This window comes from Myotis yumanensis, unplaced genomic scaffold, assembly GCF_028538775.1.
Source record: "Myotis yumanensis isolate MYYU_CA2020_CCGP unplaced genomic scaffold, mMyoYum1.0.hap1 SCAF_10, whole genome shotgun sequence".
Classification (NCBI taxonomy): domain Eukaryota; kingdom Metazoa; phylum Chordata; class Mammalia; order Chiroptera; family Vespertilionidae; genus Myotis; species Myotis yumanensis.
Window position 1 is genome coordinate 10515940 of NW_027223761.1, and position 15043 is coordinate 10530982.

Consider the following 15043-nt stretch of genomic DNA (forward strand, 5'->3'; position numbering starts at 1 on the left):
AAAGTTGAGTAGTTAAGACAAAGACCAAAGGGTTAGCGAAGTCTAAAATATTTGCTATCTGGCCCTTTACAGAAAAAGTGAGCCCAGCTCTGCCGGTAGAATTCTGATGTAGCAATATCGCACATTGTAGCTATTCTTCTATGGGTGACATTTGTGCCATTTTTAATTTTTTTAATATTTTATAAATAGTGCTCAGTAGCACTTTTTTTTGCTCAAAATTCTCTGTAGAGTATAGCTGGATGCACCTTAAATTTGACTGAATATCACTAAATTGGCCTCCAAGGCAGACCCACCAATTTGCACTCCCACCAGCCGTCTGTGAGATTTCCTCTCCCCGCACATCCTGCCGGCAGCCTGGAGTTCTCAGACCTTAAGCTGGGCACGCTGATGCGGTTAACGTGGGCCTTCATTACAGGTCAGCGTTCTTTTAGGTTGTTGTTGACCCTTTGCCGTTGCGGGAGTTGCCTGCTCATGATATCCCCCACCATTTCCCCTGCCATTGGCCACTGAGTTGCCTTTTTCCTCTGGAGTGACAAGAGTTCTTTATGTCCTGGCTGCCGATCCTTTCGGTTATATGTGTTAATACCCCCCAGTGACTGGGTCTTCAGTCTGGATTCCTTACCAGAGCTGTGTCTTAAGGTCTAGTCAGCCTTAGTTCATCTTGAAGTTATAAGTCATCTTTATACACACATGAACACGTATGTACATATGTATGTAGCATGTGCATATGCACACACACCTGGGGAGCTGATATAAGGTTAAGCCTCGGACTGACCTGTTGGCAAAGTCACAAACAAGTCTTCTTCTGAATCTTAAACAACCCAATCGGAGAGGTGGCCGCTGATTTACACACTCTGTCATTTAAAAAATAAAAATGGGGGAATTTGCCGGAAGCCGGTCCACCCTTGCTGCTTGACACAGTCGCTGCAGGGAAGAAACATCTGCACAGCTTATGTTTCAAGGGACCTGGCGTATGCGAAATATGTTTGCTTCCCTCTTAGCGCTATGTGTTTTAAACAGGACCACCTCCCAGTGAAAGGTTGTTTCCCCAGGTGGGGATTTTCCCCTGGAGTTAGGGAGGGAATAAAACCCCTTAACTAAGTGCCAGGCGGGTGGTTAATCACTTTAACTACGAACAATCACGCTTAAGCTACATGATCTTTACTTAGGATAATCTCCTTCAGTTACTTCCTTGTAGCTTAATAGAACAATAGAGTAACCTTGGAATGGAGATAAGAAACACCCTAACCTTGGGAATAGAATGGACAGGATTAAAATCAACTGGTATAAATACAGATGTAACAGGACAATAAAGGGATAACCTTTGGGAACCCCTGGACCTGCTGGGGCTGGACCCCAGCACACACACACACACACACACACACACACAAACACAAACACACACACACACGACCTCTTTTTCTTAGGAAGGTTTGCACCATCTACTTTGTGAGAGTCCGAGGGTAAAGAAAAGGAAGTGGTTCCCAACAGTGTCAGTGAGGTTGATCGAAAACAGCCTTCCCCACCAGGATAGTCGCAGAGGCTTGCAACCAGCCAGTCTTGGAGCAATTTCAGTGCCCTCCCGAGGCTGTTCGTTAGAGCGAGCTGATTGTTCCCCGGGCTGTGGCTGTGTAGACGTGACCCGCAAGGTCCCAGGGAAGCTGAAGGCCACTGTGGTGGGGCACGGAGGGTTTGGCGGGCTGCCTTGGACAGAAAGCAAATGTGACTTGAGGTTTTAGGTTTCCCTGGTTCGGTTTTGGCTGAAGTCAGACCCTGGTTTCAGCCCGGTCACGTTGAACCATTCTGTGGCCCACAGCGATTTAGACTTAAAACTCCCGTTTCCAGGCCTGATTATTTTTGTTGGACTTTGCACTGGCCCGTCCTCTTCAGAACTGAGAGCACTGGCTTCCCCTGCCCGTCCCCATCTTCTGACCTTTCAGTTCAAACTTTCCGAGTTGAATGAAGAATAACCCTGCGGCCTTTCCAGTGTATGGACCCTGTGAAATTCACAGTCCCTGCAGCCATGATCTCTGCCTGTCTTACCGGTGGCTCAGTGAGGCGAGGGAAGACTGATGACAGCTGCCATCTTGCAGTTGCCCCCCGACCCCCTAGAGACCCCGAGCTCCTTGCGCCTGACCCCATAGCACTCTCCTGCCTGGGCCCGGCCTCCCGCTCTGGTGCTCTTCCCACACGTGTCATCCAGTTGTGGGCTCAGGGCATCCCCCAGTTCCAGGATGAGCTGCTTCATCGTCACCAATTCGCTCCTTCAGAGAGTGCCACCCTCCGGGCAGCCCTAGGGGACTGTTCCCTGTGCTGTGCCAGGTGTCAGACTGCACTGCACGCTTCCTTACCTGTCGTCTCAGGTGATGCTCCCATTAGTGACGTCAGCAGCCGGGCCAGCTTCCTGGGCCTGTGACCAGCGCCATCTTTCAGGGCCTGTGCTTGCCTTAGAAGGAAGGGCACCACGCTGGCTTTTACGCCGTGCACTTCCCTTCTTGAATTTTTAAATAATTTTTCAACAGTTGGCCTGCGTCTTCCAGCCTGCACTGAGCCCTGAAAGTCAGGTGGCCGGTCCTGCCCACAGATTGAGGCGCCGAGGCTTGAGACGGGATGTAATTTGCCCGAGATTGCACAGCTCATAACTGTCAGGGCTGGGATCAGAGGAATTTCTACTTTGCTACTTCGTTGATTAAAAATAGAGCTCCAAAGAGCCTTGTGGGAATTGCCCTACAAGGAATGAGGCAAATCGTGCTGTAGAAATACTGATTTTCTGTGGAGATGTGCTTGCATGTCGTTAGTTTTGTGGTGACCCCCACACCAGTCAGTTGCCACCCTTGTCTTTGAGGGAGGAACCCTATCGGTCATTTCTTTTGAGGTCACTGAAAGTGCCTGCAACAGAGTGCCTCCCAGGGGAGCCACGCAGGCCGACCAAGTGGGTCAGTGGGCTCCTTTGACTGGAAAGGAGAGAGACCACAGGGTGTAGGGAACTATCAAGATGCATGAGGAGTTAAGATGCTGACCCACAGTTAGGGAGCCGGGAGGGTCCGGCATAGCTCTTGGACCAGATCCTGGCACACTCCTTCGGTGGCAGGGGTTCCTGGATCCCCGACTCAGCTCCTCCTGGCTTTGCTATTCTGTGTGTCTCATCCTACCAGGCATTCCACTCGCAACTCTACCAGGACTTCACATGTGGCCCAGGCCCCTCAGGCTGCTGGACTGCCTAGACTCGAGCAGTGGTTCTCAACCTTGGCTGCACATTAGAATCACCTGGGAATCTTTTTAAAATCCTGATTTCTGGACCTCATCCTCCGGAACTTGCTGAGAATATAAAGTGTCGTACATTGTTCCGGAATGAGGCCCAGAAATCAGGATTTTAAAAAGATTCCCAGGTGATTCTAATGTGCAGCCAAGGTTGAGAACCACTGGCCTAGAGGTTGGCCCGGGGGCCAGGCAGTGCCCTCTGTCTGTGTTGGCATGGTTACAGGGCACCAGCCTTGTGTTGGCATGGTTACAGGGCATTAGCCTGGTGGCTCAGGCGAAGTTGCTTTTGGAATGGGGCGGAGGGAGTCCTGTCCTGCCCAGGTCACTGTCTGTCCGGGCTCCCAGGACGGGCTCTGATCGAGTCTTCGGAGGTGAGCTCACTGCCTCCCGAGCAGGACGCCCTGCTGGCTGGAGGTTCGGGGGTGTCCACGGGACAGGCTGGCTCCCTGGTGATCGGCTTTCTCTTTCCTTCACAGCAGCAAACCCTCTGCTTTGCTCCACCGCCCGCTACCACTGCAAGAACGGGCTCTGCATCGACAAGAGCTTCATCTGCGACGGGCAGAACAACTGCCAGGACAACAGCGACGAGGAAAGCTGCGAGAGCTCGCAAGGTAGGAGGCGCCTGGCGCTAACCAGTGGTCGAAGATCTAAGCCCCACCTCACGGTCACCCTAGGAGGGAGGACATGACACCTGTGCCCCCCTCCACACGCACGCACCGTGTTCATGCTTGCACTTGACCCCGCAGCCCTTGCACACGTGGTGCTAATGAGAAGCACCATCCCTTTTGTTTTTCTCGTGTTAAATAGCATATGCACATTTTCTCAAAAGTGAAGTTTGCCCCAGCTCCGTGACGCCCTGTGGGGCCTCTGCTGTGGTTTTCTGAGTCGCTGCATCGTTGGGGGCCCTCGAGTCTGTTCTTATCATTGAATTTCTCCTGCGGGATGAGTCTGGGTGGGCCGTGTGCGTGGTGCACGGCTCCGCCTCGCCGTACAGCTGTTGGGAGTAATTTTTTTGCTTCAGCTGGCTGCTCGCATTGTCTGCACACGTCAGTTTCACTGGGATACCCCCGGCGCTCGCTGCAGTTCTGTTTTCTCCATTTTTGCTAATTTAGCGGGCACAGAGTGACGGCCTCCCAAATGCTTGCATTTGCGTTTCTCTGATTGTGAGCAAAGCTGACGTTCCCCATGTGCTTGTTTACTCTTTGTTTCCTCTTATGTGGATCGCCTGCTCCTCTCAGGGCTCTCCGCCTCAGAGCTGTTTTCTGGAAGCCAGGGGGTGCCATTTGGGGGTGGAAAGATGAGCGTTTTAGGGAACCCCGGAGGGCACAGCAGGGTCGTATCCTCTCTGTGAAAACTGATTGGGTAGCTTTCTTTACTCATTGACCGTTTTCCTGTAAACATGTATTTTCTTCAGTGGTGAGGCCAAAATACAAAGATTTAAGAATGTACGTCCACTTTAAGGCAACCTAAAAAGTATATATTTCAGGTATAAACTAGTACCACCTGAATGCAAGCTTTTCCTTTTTTTTTTTTTTTTTTTTTTTTTACTTAATATTATATTGCTGTGATTCACCCATATTATTGTTTGTTGGTAGAGTTCATTTTCTTGACTGTTGCTCAGTATTCCACTGTATAAATGTACCACAGTTTCTAGACGTAATAAAACTGCAAAAAAGCAAGGCAAGGGAAAGACGTAACTGGCCAACTCCTGTCAGGAGGTGGGATGGATGGGTTCTCAAGGGCCTGGCTTTTGTTTTAGTTGGTGCTTGTTGCGTCATTAAAAATGAATAAGTGGGTCATTCATAGACCACTGGTGACAGTGGGTCACAAACCAGGGATGGGGATCCATCCGAACCTGTACGCTCGAGGTCCAGAGACAAGGACAGACAAAATGTGCATCAACAGAGCCTCGGCCAAAACGTGTGCAGAAAGCAGCTGTGGGAGCTTATTCTTGGGTAGCGTTAGCCTCTGATTGCCCTGGGGTCTTCGCTTCACCAGGGGTTCTCAAAGTGTGGTCTCCGAGAAGCAGCATGTGGAACCCTCCAAAATGCAGAGCTCAGGCTGCACCCCAGACCAGCAGAGTCACCCGGGGAGCCGTCCGTGCTTCCAGAGCCTTCGGTGATTAAATACACAGTGAAGCGTGAAGCCCCTGTGGTGCACCAGCCTCAGCGAGGTCTCTAATCTTGCCATTTGCCGAGGAATTTCTAAACTTCGATGGAGCGGCAGGGTATTTCTAGCCTTTACGCAAAGTCAGTTTTATAAACCAAACGTTAGGCCAGTAAAGACTCCTTTGGCCTGTGCCATCCGCAGTGATAGATAGCAAATGGGGGGAACCAGTCACAGAGTCGAGGACATACTAGCATAGATAGGAGGGGTTGAGGAGGTTTTCTGTACTATTTCTTAGGTGGTTTCCTGTGTGTTCACTGGACTCACTAATGGTGTCCTGAGGTGTTCAGCAAAAGGACTCCCGGATCTAAACCTGGGAAGTTAGGGAAATTGCCCTCCCGTCACACCCCCACCCCTAGCCTCACCCCCACCCCCACCCCATCGGCCTGTCCCAGCATTTTTCTGAAGCAGATGTTGGCCTACCCTTAAGAAGAACCGCTCTCTGCGGGCTGGGTGAAGTTAGTGTTTCTAAGCCCAGCCCCTTTTTCTCTGTATATACTGTACTTTCATATAAACACGAGGCGTAGGAGACATCAGGGGTGGACACGCGTGCGGAGCCCGGTATTGCCAGGTACCTTACGTGGAGCAGCCTCCCTTAGCGTCTCAGCTTTGTGCCTTCCACAAGCAGATGATACCCCTCTGGAAAGTGAGCTGTGTTCCCACAAGCTCTCAGAAAACAAGTGCCATCAGGGCCGGGGTGACGGCTGCAGTCGCCATCAGTGTGACAGCCTCCGATCCAGGGAAAGGTGCTACCCTTAGCTCCTTGAGAACAGGCAGCGTGCCCTTTTTTGCCTCTGGAATCCCACAGGTCCTACCTGTAGCTGAGTGCCCTGCGCATAGTGGGTTCCATAAGGACTGGAGACTGGAAAAGATGTCTTTGTCGGGCGTTATGCTATTAAGCTGTGTTTCATTTGCCCCCTGTGTAGTACTACATTATGTAATTTTAAGTTATGTGAGTTTTAAGATCTACAATTTATTAAAATACTCATCATAAGGATTATTATTGTTGTTTAGATTGAGTAGGTGATGCTGTCCTCCCTCAGGGGAGCATACCCCACAGTGGGTGTGAGATGAGGATCAGGCCGCTGTCCCCTGGGCCAGTCGGCAGTTTCTCATCCCTCTTCTGGTGTGACGTCCCCCTGCTCCAAGCGTGATTCTGGTTTTGAAGGGTATGCTTCCCTCCTGTTAGGTGGCCTCTAAATGCAAACGGGCTGCTAATGTGGGACTTGAGCAAAGAAACACCAGAGAACAGGGGCTCATCTTGTACCGCAGGAGATTGGACCCCTCGTCACCGTCATAGTAGTGAATGTTCATCGAGCCTTACCAGGCCTTAGACACGGTGCTAATTCATAAGCACCTTCTGTTTGCGAGCTCCTTTAGGCAAAACATGTCCTGTCTGCCTCTGCCAGCTCCTAGTCCTTCACAGGCATCTTTGCTTCCAATCCATGTGGGCAGAGGAAGTGGTATTCTATGCTGTCTACCTGGACGCAGTGGAGAAAGCTGGCCCCACGACGGGAAGTGCAGGTCTTGAAGTACTTTTCTTCCAGCTTGGTGAGGGTCTGGAGGAGTGGTGTCTCGCGCTAGAGACCCCAGCTTTGTGTGTGTGTGTGTGTGTGTGTGTGCGCGCACACGCGCGCGCGCGCGCGCGCGTGCGCGCGCGCGCCTCACCTCCCTCTCTGCTCATCCCCACAAGTCCCTGCCTCACCCTTGGCCTTGAGACGGACGACGACGACGAGCTCTGCCGCAAATTGATGGGATGGGATGGGACCGGGAAGGTGCAGTCATTACGGTACCTTTCTATTCCGTGTGGGGCGTAGTAGAGACCAGAGAACACTGTGGTGGGATGGGGTTTTAATTGGGCTCCCTTGACTGGGAACACAGCCTGTTCACCCGGTAATTCCCACAGCAGGTCTCCTACTGCCTGGGCACTCTCCCTGGGAGGGCACATCGGGGCCAGCAGGTGCTGCCCTGTCCCTGCTGGGCGCGGCCAGCACTGAGGTAGCCTTAAATACGTTGACTTCGATCCAATGAACAGTTAGATTCTCTCCAGCGTTGGGGAAGCGACTGAACGTGGCAGGTGGGCTTTTGAGTGACTCCCACCTCCTGGGGTTCACACCTGGTATAATCCTAATGCCTTGAATGTGATCTGGACTTTGTGACTTGCTTTTTAAAAAAAAATAATTGTGGCAAAGTACACATAACATAGCATTTACCACCTTAACCATTTTGGAGTGTACAGTTCGGTTGTGTTAAAGTATATTCACATGGTTGTACCCCAGTCTCCAGATCCATTCCCTCTCCCACAACTGACACTCTGTACCCATTAACCCTTTGAGTGCCAACCAATATCCTAGGAACTATGCTAAAATTGCCAAGGCGTTTTTGCTGATTTTACAGCAGTTTAGGAAAAAAATTATGAATCGCAGGCAAATGAAGTTACATATTCAAAAGCTTAAGGAAACCTTTACTGCATTGACATATTTAGCAATATCATCATCACTAATAAAAGCAGACTTAGAACTGGACGCCATTTCGAAGCTTTGATAGCGCTCCCGGCACTTTTGGCGAAAGACAGGAGGAGCCCGATCGCGCTCCCCGGCACTCTAGGAGTTAAAAAAGGCCCCAGTCCTTCCTCCTGCCCCCAGCCCCTGGCCACCTCCATTCTCCGTCCTGCCTCTGTGAATTTGACTACTCTAGCTATCTCATATAAGTGGAATCACTCAGTGCTTGTCTTTTGCTGACTGGCTTATTTGTTACTTAGCGTAATGCCTTCAAGGTTCATCCGGGCTGTAGCAGGTGTCAGAACTTTCTTCTTTTTTAATTAAGGCTGCACCGTACTCCATTGTACGCCTGTACCACATTCTGCTTACCCACTCATCTGTTGATGAGCCCTCGAGTTGCTTCCACCTTTTGGCTATTGTAAGCAATGCTGCTGTGAACACAGATGTACAAATTGTGCCTTGCTTTTTAACAAAGACGATGGCATCAAAGGGGGTGGTGTGTTGGTTCCAAGATTACAAAATCTGGCATCTGTTTTTGCGCTCTCTCTCTCTCTCTCTCTCTCGCTCTCGCTCTCTTTCTCTCTCCTGTGTGGATGGAGCTGCCATGTTTTAACCAGCCCCATGGATAGGACCTGACCAATAGCCAGCAAAGAGCTGCAGCCTCCCAGTAGCCATGCGGTGAGCTTGGAAGTGGCTCCTCCTCTGGGGAGACCTCCAGCGATCCGAGGCCCAGCAGACACCTTGACCTGGGCCTCGTCAGAGGCCTTGAGCCAGAGCTAAGCTGCTCCTTGATTTCTGACCCAGAGAAACTGGGAGATAAAAAATGTTTGGTTTAGTTCAGCCTCTTGAGTGTGGGGTTGATTGGTTATCCATTAGTGATAGATCACTAACGTACTGAACACCTCTCACCCGGGCCCCAATCTGACGGTCCTAGTCCCAGAGCGCTGTGGGGACCAGGTGATGGCGAGGCGTCACCTCTGGGAGGAGATCAGGTAGGGTGCTAGAGGGACCACCGGGACTGAGCACTGACCGAATGCCAGGCAGCAGTCCACGCATTTTACTGGTGTCGTCCCTTCAGTCCTCACAGAATCCCCGTGAGAGGGACCCTCTCACAGAAAATGAGCCCGTTTTCTAGATGACGAGGAAGAGAGAGGTGTCCACGGCTGTGCCATGTCCACAGCGAGGAGTGGTGAAGCCAGGACGGGAACTCGGGCCACCCAGCATACAGAGCGATGCTCTCCATGGCCCCCATGGCCCCCCATGGCCCCCCATCGCCCCGATACTGCCATCTGGTCATCACTGCATTGAGCCTGAACACCAGGCCCAGTCCTTGGTCCCGTGAGCCCGTGAGGCGGTGGGTTTGAAGGCTGGCATGTGGTCCCATGCTTTGTACTCAGGTTGCCCTCTCAGGAGGAACGACCGATGGCGCCTGCCCGCAGGGGAGGAGCGCTGGGAGTCCACCCTCCTGCAGAGGCGCAGTGCCGGGAGGGACCTGCGTGTCTTGGCTGCGGGTTGCAGTGCCTTCATCTTGCCTGCTGCATTCTGGTGATAACGCTTCAGGAGCATCTGGAAAGCTGGCTGTGAGGCTTGGCATCTCACCAAACACTAACAGTGCCAGCGTGTGCTGTTTCTTCTGCAGAAGTGTGTGTGTGTGTGTGTGAGAGAGAGAGAGAGAGAGAGAGAGAGAGAGAGAGAGATATCCAGAATGAGAGACAGCTCCGTGCACTTGGAGAAGGGAAGCGTGGCTCCCCTGGGGTAGACAGCAAGAGTAACCTGGGAGGAGCCGGGCCGATCAGCAGTGGCCGATGGACGGGGGCCCGGGAAGCCACAGTAAGGATTTTGGACTTGGTCCTATGGGCAGTGGGAAGTCACCACAAGACATGTGGAGGTGGTAGCCGCAGGGTGGACAGGGCCGTGGCTTCGGGGAGTATTTGAGGCTCGGATCACCGAGATCCGGTGACAGACTGGATGAGGGTTGCGAGGGGTCGGAATAGCCACGGCAGCGCGCGTGGCACGGGGTGCTGATCCTGGGGACTGAGGGGCTGCCGTCCGACTGGCTGGCTGTGCGTGCCTTCTGCCCTGCGCCCGGCTCCCCCAGGCGAGGTGGTGAGAGTAAAGGAGGGATGCTTTCGGAAGACACCTTTGCTTCCTCTCGCAAGATGAACCCAGTAGCAGCCCAAGCTCATTTCTAGAGAAATCGTGGTGAGCAGTCAGATGGGAAAAGTGCTAATTTTTTGTTTTTCCAGTATGAATGGGAAAGATAGATAGATTTGAAAGTAGTTACATTTAGGAAGCTTTTTTCTGCAAGGGCCAGTTGGATATTTATTTCGTGGGCCCTACAAAATTACCAACTTAAAAATTAGCCTACCATATTAGGTCAAACATTTAAATTAACTCACTCCTCGTGCCTTGGTAGGGCCAGAACAAATGATGTCTCGGCCTTATATGGCCCTCAGACCAGATGTTCCCCATCCCTGATTTAGGTGATCCCACCAAAAATGTCACAGCCTAGAATTTGTTGGGTGGTCAGTATTTATCCCAACACGCGTGGCCGCCATGTGATGTCAAGAGGGGCCCTGGGAAAAATTCACCCTGAAAGAATTCGTTTGGCTTTACTTGGAAGGAGATGGCTGGAGGAATGGGAAGCCTTTTTTCCACTTTAACTCCAGCGTTTGAAGGCCCAGCTGAGCTGGGAAAGGCCGAAATGCTGACATCCTTATAAGACACAGGAGGAGGTGGGAGGGGTTGATTGCTGCCTTCCTGTACCTGTGGGGCGTCTGTCTTCTTAGTAACTGAGTGTTTGCATCCCGAGATCTTCCTTAGCATTAGCCACTGCGACAGGAACTGGAGGAATTCTAGATGCAACTTATCCAAAGAAAGGCAGGATTCTCCCCTGAGGACAGTCACTGCTTCCCGATCTCGTAGTCATCGTGCTAACCTCAGAGCTCTTTCTTGCATCTCCCCCATTCCTTGTGCCCGTCGCCCCTCTCTGCCCTCTCTTGGCCCCCAGCTTTATCTGTCCCTCCCTCCCCCGGGCATGTGGTCAAGTCCGGCCTGGACACCCGGCAGCGTGTGCCTCTTCCGGAAGCGACCGACCATGTTTCAGGGCAGCGGGACCGACTGTGGGCCTTGCTGTCTGCCTGCTCTGCAGGTTCTTAGCCGTGAGACTGCTGTGCTGTGCTGTGCTGTGATTATGTAGGGACCTTTATCCTTCCATTCCGTGGACAGCCTGTGGCCCTCAGCTCCCCACACTGCCCCCGGTCTAGTTTATTCTCTTGACTCTTCTTCATATCCATTCAAACTCCAGTTATGCGCAGTGCCTGCTATGGCCTGGCCCCACCGAGGTTCTGGAAGAGATACAGCGCAAGCTCAGACCAAAGTGGCTCCCAGTCTGCAAGGGAGGAACATATTGCCCTGCAGATAATGACCCCAAGGTCTGATAAATGCTGTGATAGAGCGAGCAGCAGGCCGTGGGAGACAGGAGGACATGAGCGGGCAACGAGGAATGCCGTTTTCCTAGGGGAATATGGCAGAGGCTTCAGAGAAATGAAATCGCTGCCCAGTCTTTAAGGATAAACAAAAATGGACCCATAAGCAAGCATGAGGCTGGGCATCGAGCCAGAGGAAGTAGCATATTCAAAGACAGAGATTCCTTATGGCTAGAGCGACGTGTTGGGGGTGGGCGGCGTGCAGGGACATGGAGCTGCCAGGGTGGGTGAGGCCGGCTGTGGAGGCCCCCTCCCCTCCCTGCCGGGTTCAGTTGGAAGGTGGAGCCAGAGGAGAAGTGAGGTGCTCAAGCCTGGAAGGGGATTCACAGCAGGGGCTGACTGGCCTGGCGCAGGGTGAGAGAGAGTGCTGGTTCTCCGTGGTCTTCCTGAGCTCTGCTCTCCCATGGGCAGGGGAAATCTAAGTGAGACTTGGGGACACCACGCAGGGGGCTGGGGAACCATAGATGCTGTGACTCCTCCGGGATCAGCATCGTTGGGGAGGGTGGACGACTGTGGGCCAGATAGTCCCACCCTCCCACCCGTGACTGCAGTGGCTTGAAAAATCTTTCTTGGGTTATGCAACCCAGTAATGACCCTTCCTTTTTTGGACCCAGTCTGGCTCCCTGGGAGCTCTGTGGCCTGGGAAAAGTGGTCATGTGCTCTGATGTTGCAAATATCTTGCCAACCTCCCCCCCCCCCCCCCCCCCCCCTGCCCAATGCTCCAGGCACCTATTTTTCTTGCCCTCCTTGTTTCTCTCTGGAAATGCAGCAGGTTATCAGTGGTCCACGATCTCCTCTGTGAGTTCTCTCCCTGGAGGTCTTGCGCCCTCTGTGAAGCGTGCGTGGCTCCGGTTGGCATCTGTAGGTCAGTTTCCTGAAGGTCTCCTTTGGCAGGACACACTGCTAGGTGCTAGATGAGGTCCGGAGAATTCCCAGGAGCCGCTCCCTCTCTGATAGCTAATTTCTCAGCTGGAGGGGAGGACCAGGAGGACCCTGGCACCCTGTGACCAGCACTATGAACTTTAAAAAAGCTGCATCGAGCCTTGCATCTGAACAGCAGAAAGGGGGAATGGGTGGCTGCTGCGGGGTGACGAGCCACAGACGTTTACTGGGTGGTACTGAGTCACGCAGCCGGGGAGAGAAGCTCTGCATGTGCGTTTACTGGCCGGGCTCCCAAACAAAACCGGTCTGAGCTGGAACGCTCTGCCGTGGCAGCAGGGGAAACCGAGGCACCTCTCCAGCAGGAGACACCTCTCCTCAGTGTCTGCTGGAAGAGGCTCTTCCCATCTTTGTTTCTTCCTCATTGCTTGTGAACCTGTTGTGAGCCTTTGAGAGCCCAGCTCTTACCTTAATTTTGGAGTTTGATCAGGATGGTAGTTATTCCTGGCCTGAAAAAACAGTGGGAATAGCTGTGGAACGTTCCAGAGTGTGGTTGTTCAGGGATAGGTGGGGGTGGAGCAGAGCCGCCGCCATTCGAGGCGAGGGTGGGGGGTGCTCAGATGTCAGTGACTTCCCCACCTGACCTTACAGAAACTGCCTATCGGTCAGGAGCAGGGGTGAGTCTCATATCCCCCTCTGTTCACTCAGCAAAGAGTATTAAGTGCTAGACATTGGGGTGCGTCACTGAATGAGAGCGTGTGGCTCTCCCCGTTCCTGAGGATCGGCACAGTTTAAAAGCCAGGTGTCCGTCTTGATTCGTTTGGAGGAAATGACTTTGTTCATTTCTCAGGCGGAACAAAGCCTTGGCTTTTGACTGTGGGACTTTTAGAAGCGACGTTGTGAGTGGGACCTGGGAGAAAAAGGAGGAAAGGGGTTTGTGGTGTCTCTGCTCACCCATTCTAGACGCTCACATTTGGAGGCATTTGTAAGAGACGCCTCGCCTCAGACTAATTTATGGCATGTTTTCTATTAGAATTGCAAAATAGGGTGTTAAAATATGGCTTCACGTTATATTTAATGCAGGCTATATTTAAAATGGGGATATGAACTGAACCGTGACGCAGTAACTAGAAGGAACTCTACTAATTTACTGGATTTCTGAGGTAATCTTGGTTCTGTTATTGTCTCTTTTTTTTGTTTGTTTCCATCATTGTTCCTTATTGTTTTTCATTAAAAATAATTTGAATTAGCCCTAGCCAGTTTTGCTCAGTGGGTAGAGCATTGGCCTGTAGACTGAGGGGCCCCAGGTTCGATTCCGGTCAAGGGCACATGCCCGGGTTGCAGGCTCAATCCCCAGTAGGGGGCACACAGGAGGCAGCCAATCAGTGATTCTCTCTCATCATTGATGATCTATCTCTCTATCTCTCCCTTTCCCTTTCTCTCTGAAATCAATAAAAATATATATTTTTAAAAAGTGATTTGAATTAGAACCTACTGTGGATGTTTAGAACCACTCAGCTAGAGGGGACCTGAAGCCTGTGGCTCCCCAGCTGAGCAGGAGCTGACCCGCTGCTGGAGTCTCTGGCTCCCACTCAATCTGACAGTGTGTGTGATGGCCATGGCTGCAGCCGTATCCGTGGGACTGTGGCCCCACATGGGCTCTGTCACTTCACGGGCAGTGTCAGCGTTAGCGAAATGCCTTAGATGGTGGTAGTTCTCTGCTTGGTCAACCCTTCAGCTCTCAATCTGGTAGTAGAATTCACAGATGATTCTGTAAGATGTTTATATCCTCTGTGAAAAGATCTGGAAAATGCAAATGAGTGTGATCAGGGTTCTGTGGAGACAGGAGTTATTAAAGGCCAGTGACAAGGAGTTACGCTGAAGGATGTCTAGTTATAGGGATACTTAACCAGCGGTGGTTGAGAAATGTAGGGGAGAAGGGCATTGGGAAATGCTGATGGTGAGTTTCAGAATGCTGGAGTGATGGGGAGGAGATGTTATTTCATCAGAAATAAAATGAATTACTGCTACAACATGGATGAACCCTGATAACATTATGCTACGTAAAACAAGCCAGTCATAAAAGAGCCCATACTAGAGGGTTCTATTTATATGAAATGTCTAGAAGTTGGGTGTATACCTAGGAGCGGAATTGCTGGATCATATGGTAACTACCAGTAACTCTGTGTTTAATTCTTTGAGGAACTGCCAGACCATTTCCCAAAGTGGCTGCACCATTTTACATGACCACCCACAGGGTCCTGATTTCTGCACAGCCTCACCAACACTTGTTTTTGTTATTACATTAGTATAGCCATGATTGCGGTGTGAAGTGGCCTCACATTGTGGTTTTGACTTGCATTTTCCTAATGACTAATGATGTTGAACCACTTTTCATGTCCTTTTTGGCCATTTGTGTATCTCACTTAGAGAAATATTTACTCAAATCCTTTGCCAACTTTTTAAAAGTCGGGTTGTCTTTTTATTATTGAGTTGTAAGGGTTTTTTATATATTCTTCAGACAAGTCATTTATCACGTAGGATTTGCGAACATTACCTCCCATTCTGTGAATATTCTTTTCACTTTCTTGATATTCATTTGCAGCACGAGTTTTTCATGTTGATGAAGTCTAATTCATCTACTTTTTTCTTTTGTTATTTGTGCTTTCGGTGGCATATCTAATCATTGCCAAATCCAAGGTACCAAAGATTACTCCTGTGGGTTTTGGAGGGTTTTTTTCCTAAGAG

General features: G+C 51.2%; 1 protein-coding gene across 3 annotated transcripts in view; it reads left to right on the forward strand.

The window, feature by feature from the left end:
* LDLRAD3 (low density lipoprotein receptor class A domain containing 3) overlaps positions 1-15043 on the forward strand; it is a 205579-nt gene that overhangs the window by 121540 nt on the left and 68996 nt on the right. For 2 of the 3 annotated variants that reach the window (XM_070427802.1, XM_070427799.1), the window contains exon 4: positions 3738-3872. In XM_070427802.1, the coding sequence (XP_070283903.1) occupies positions 3738-3872 (135 nt within the window). The remainder of the gene's footprint in view (positions 1-3737; positions 3873-15043) is intronic. The other variant, XM_070427800.1, reaches the window with a different exon arrangement.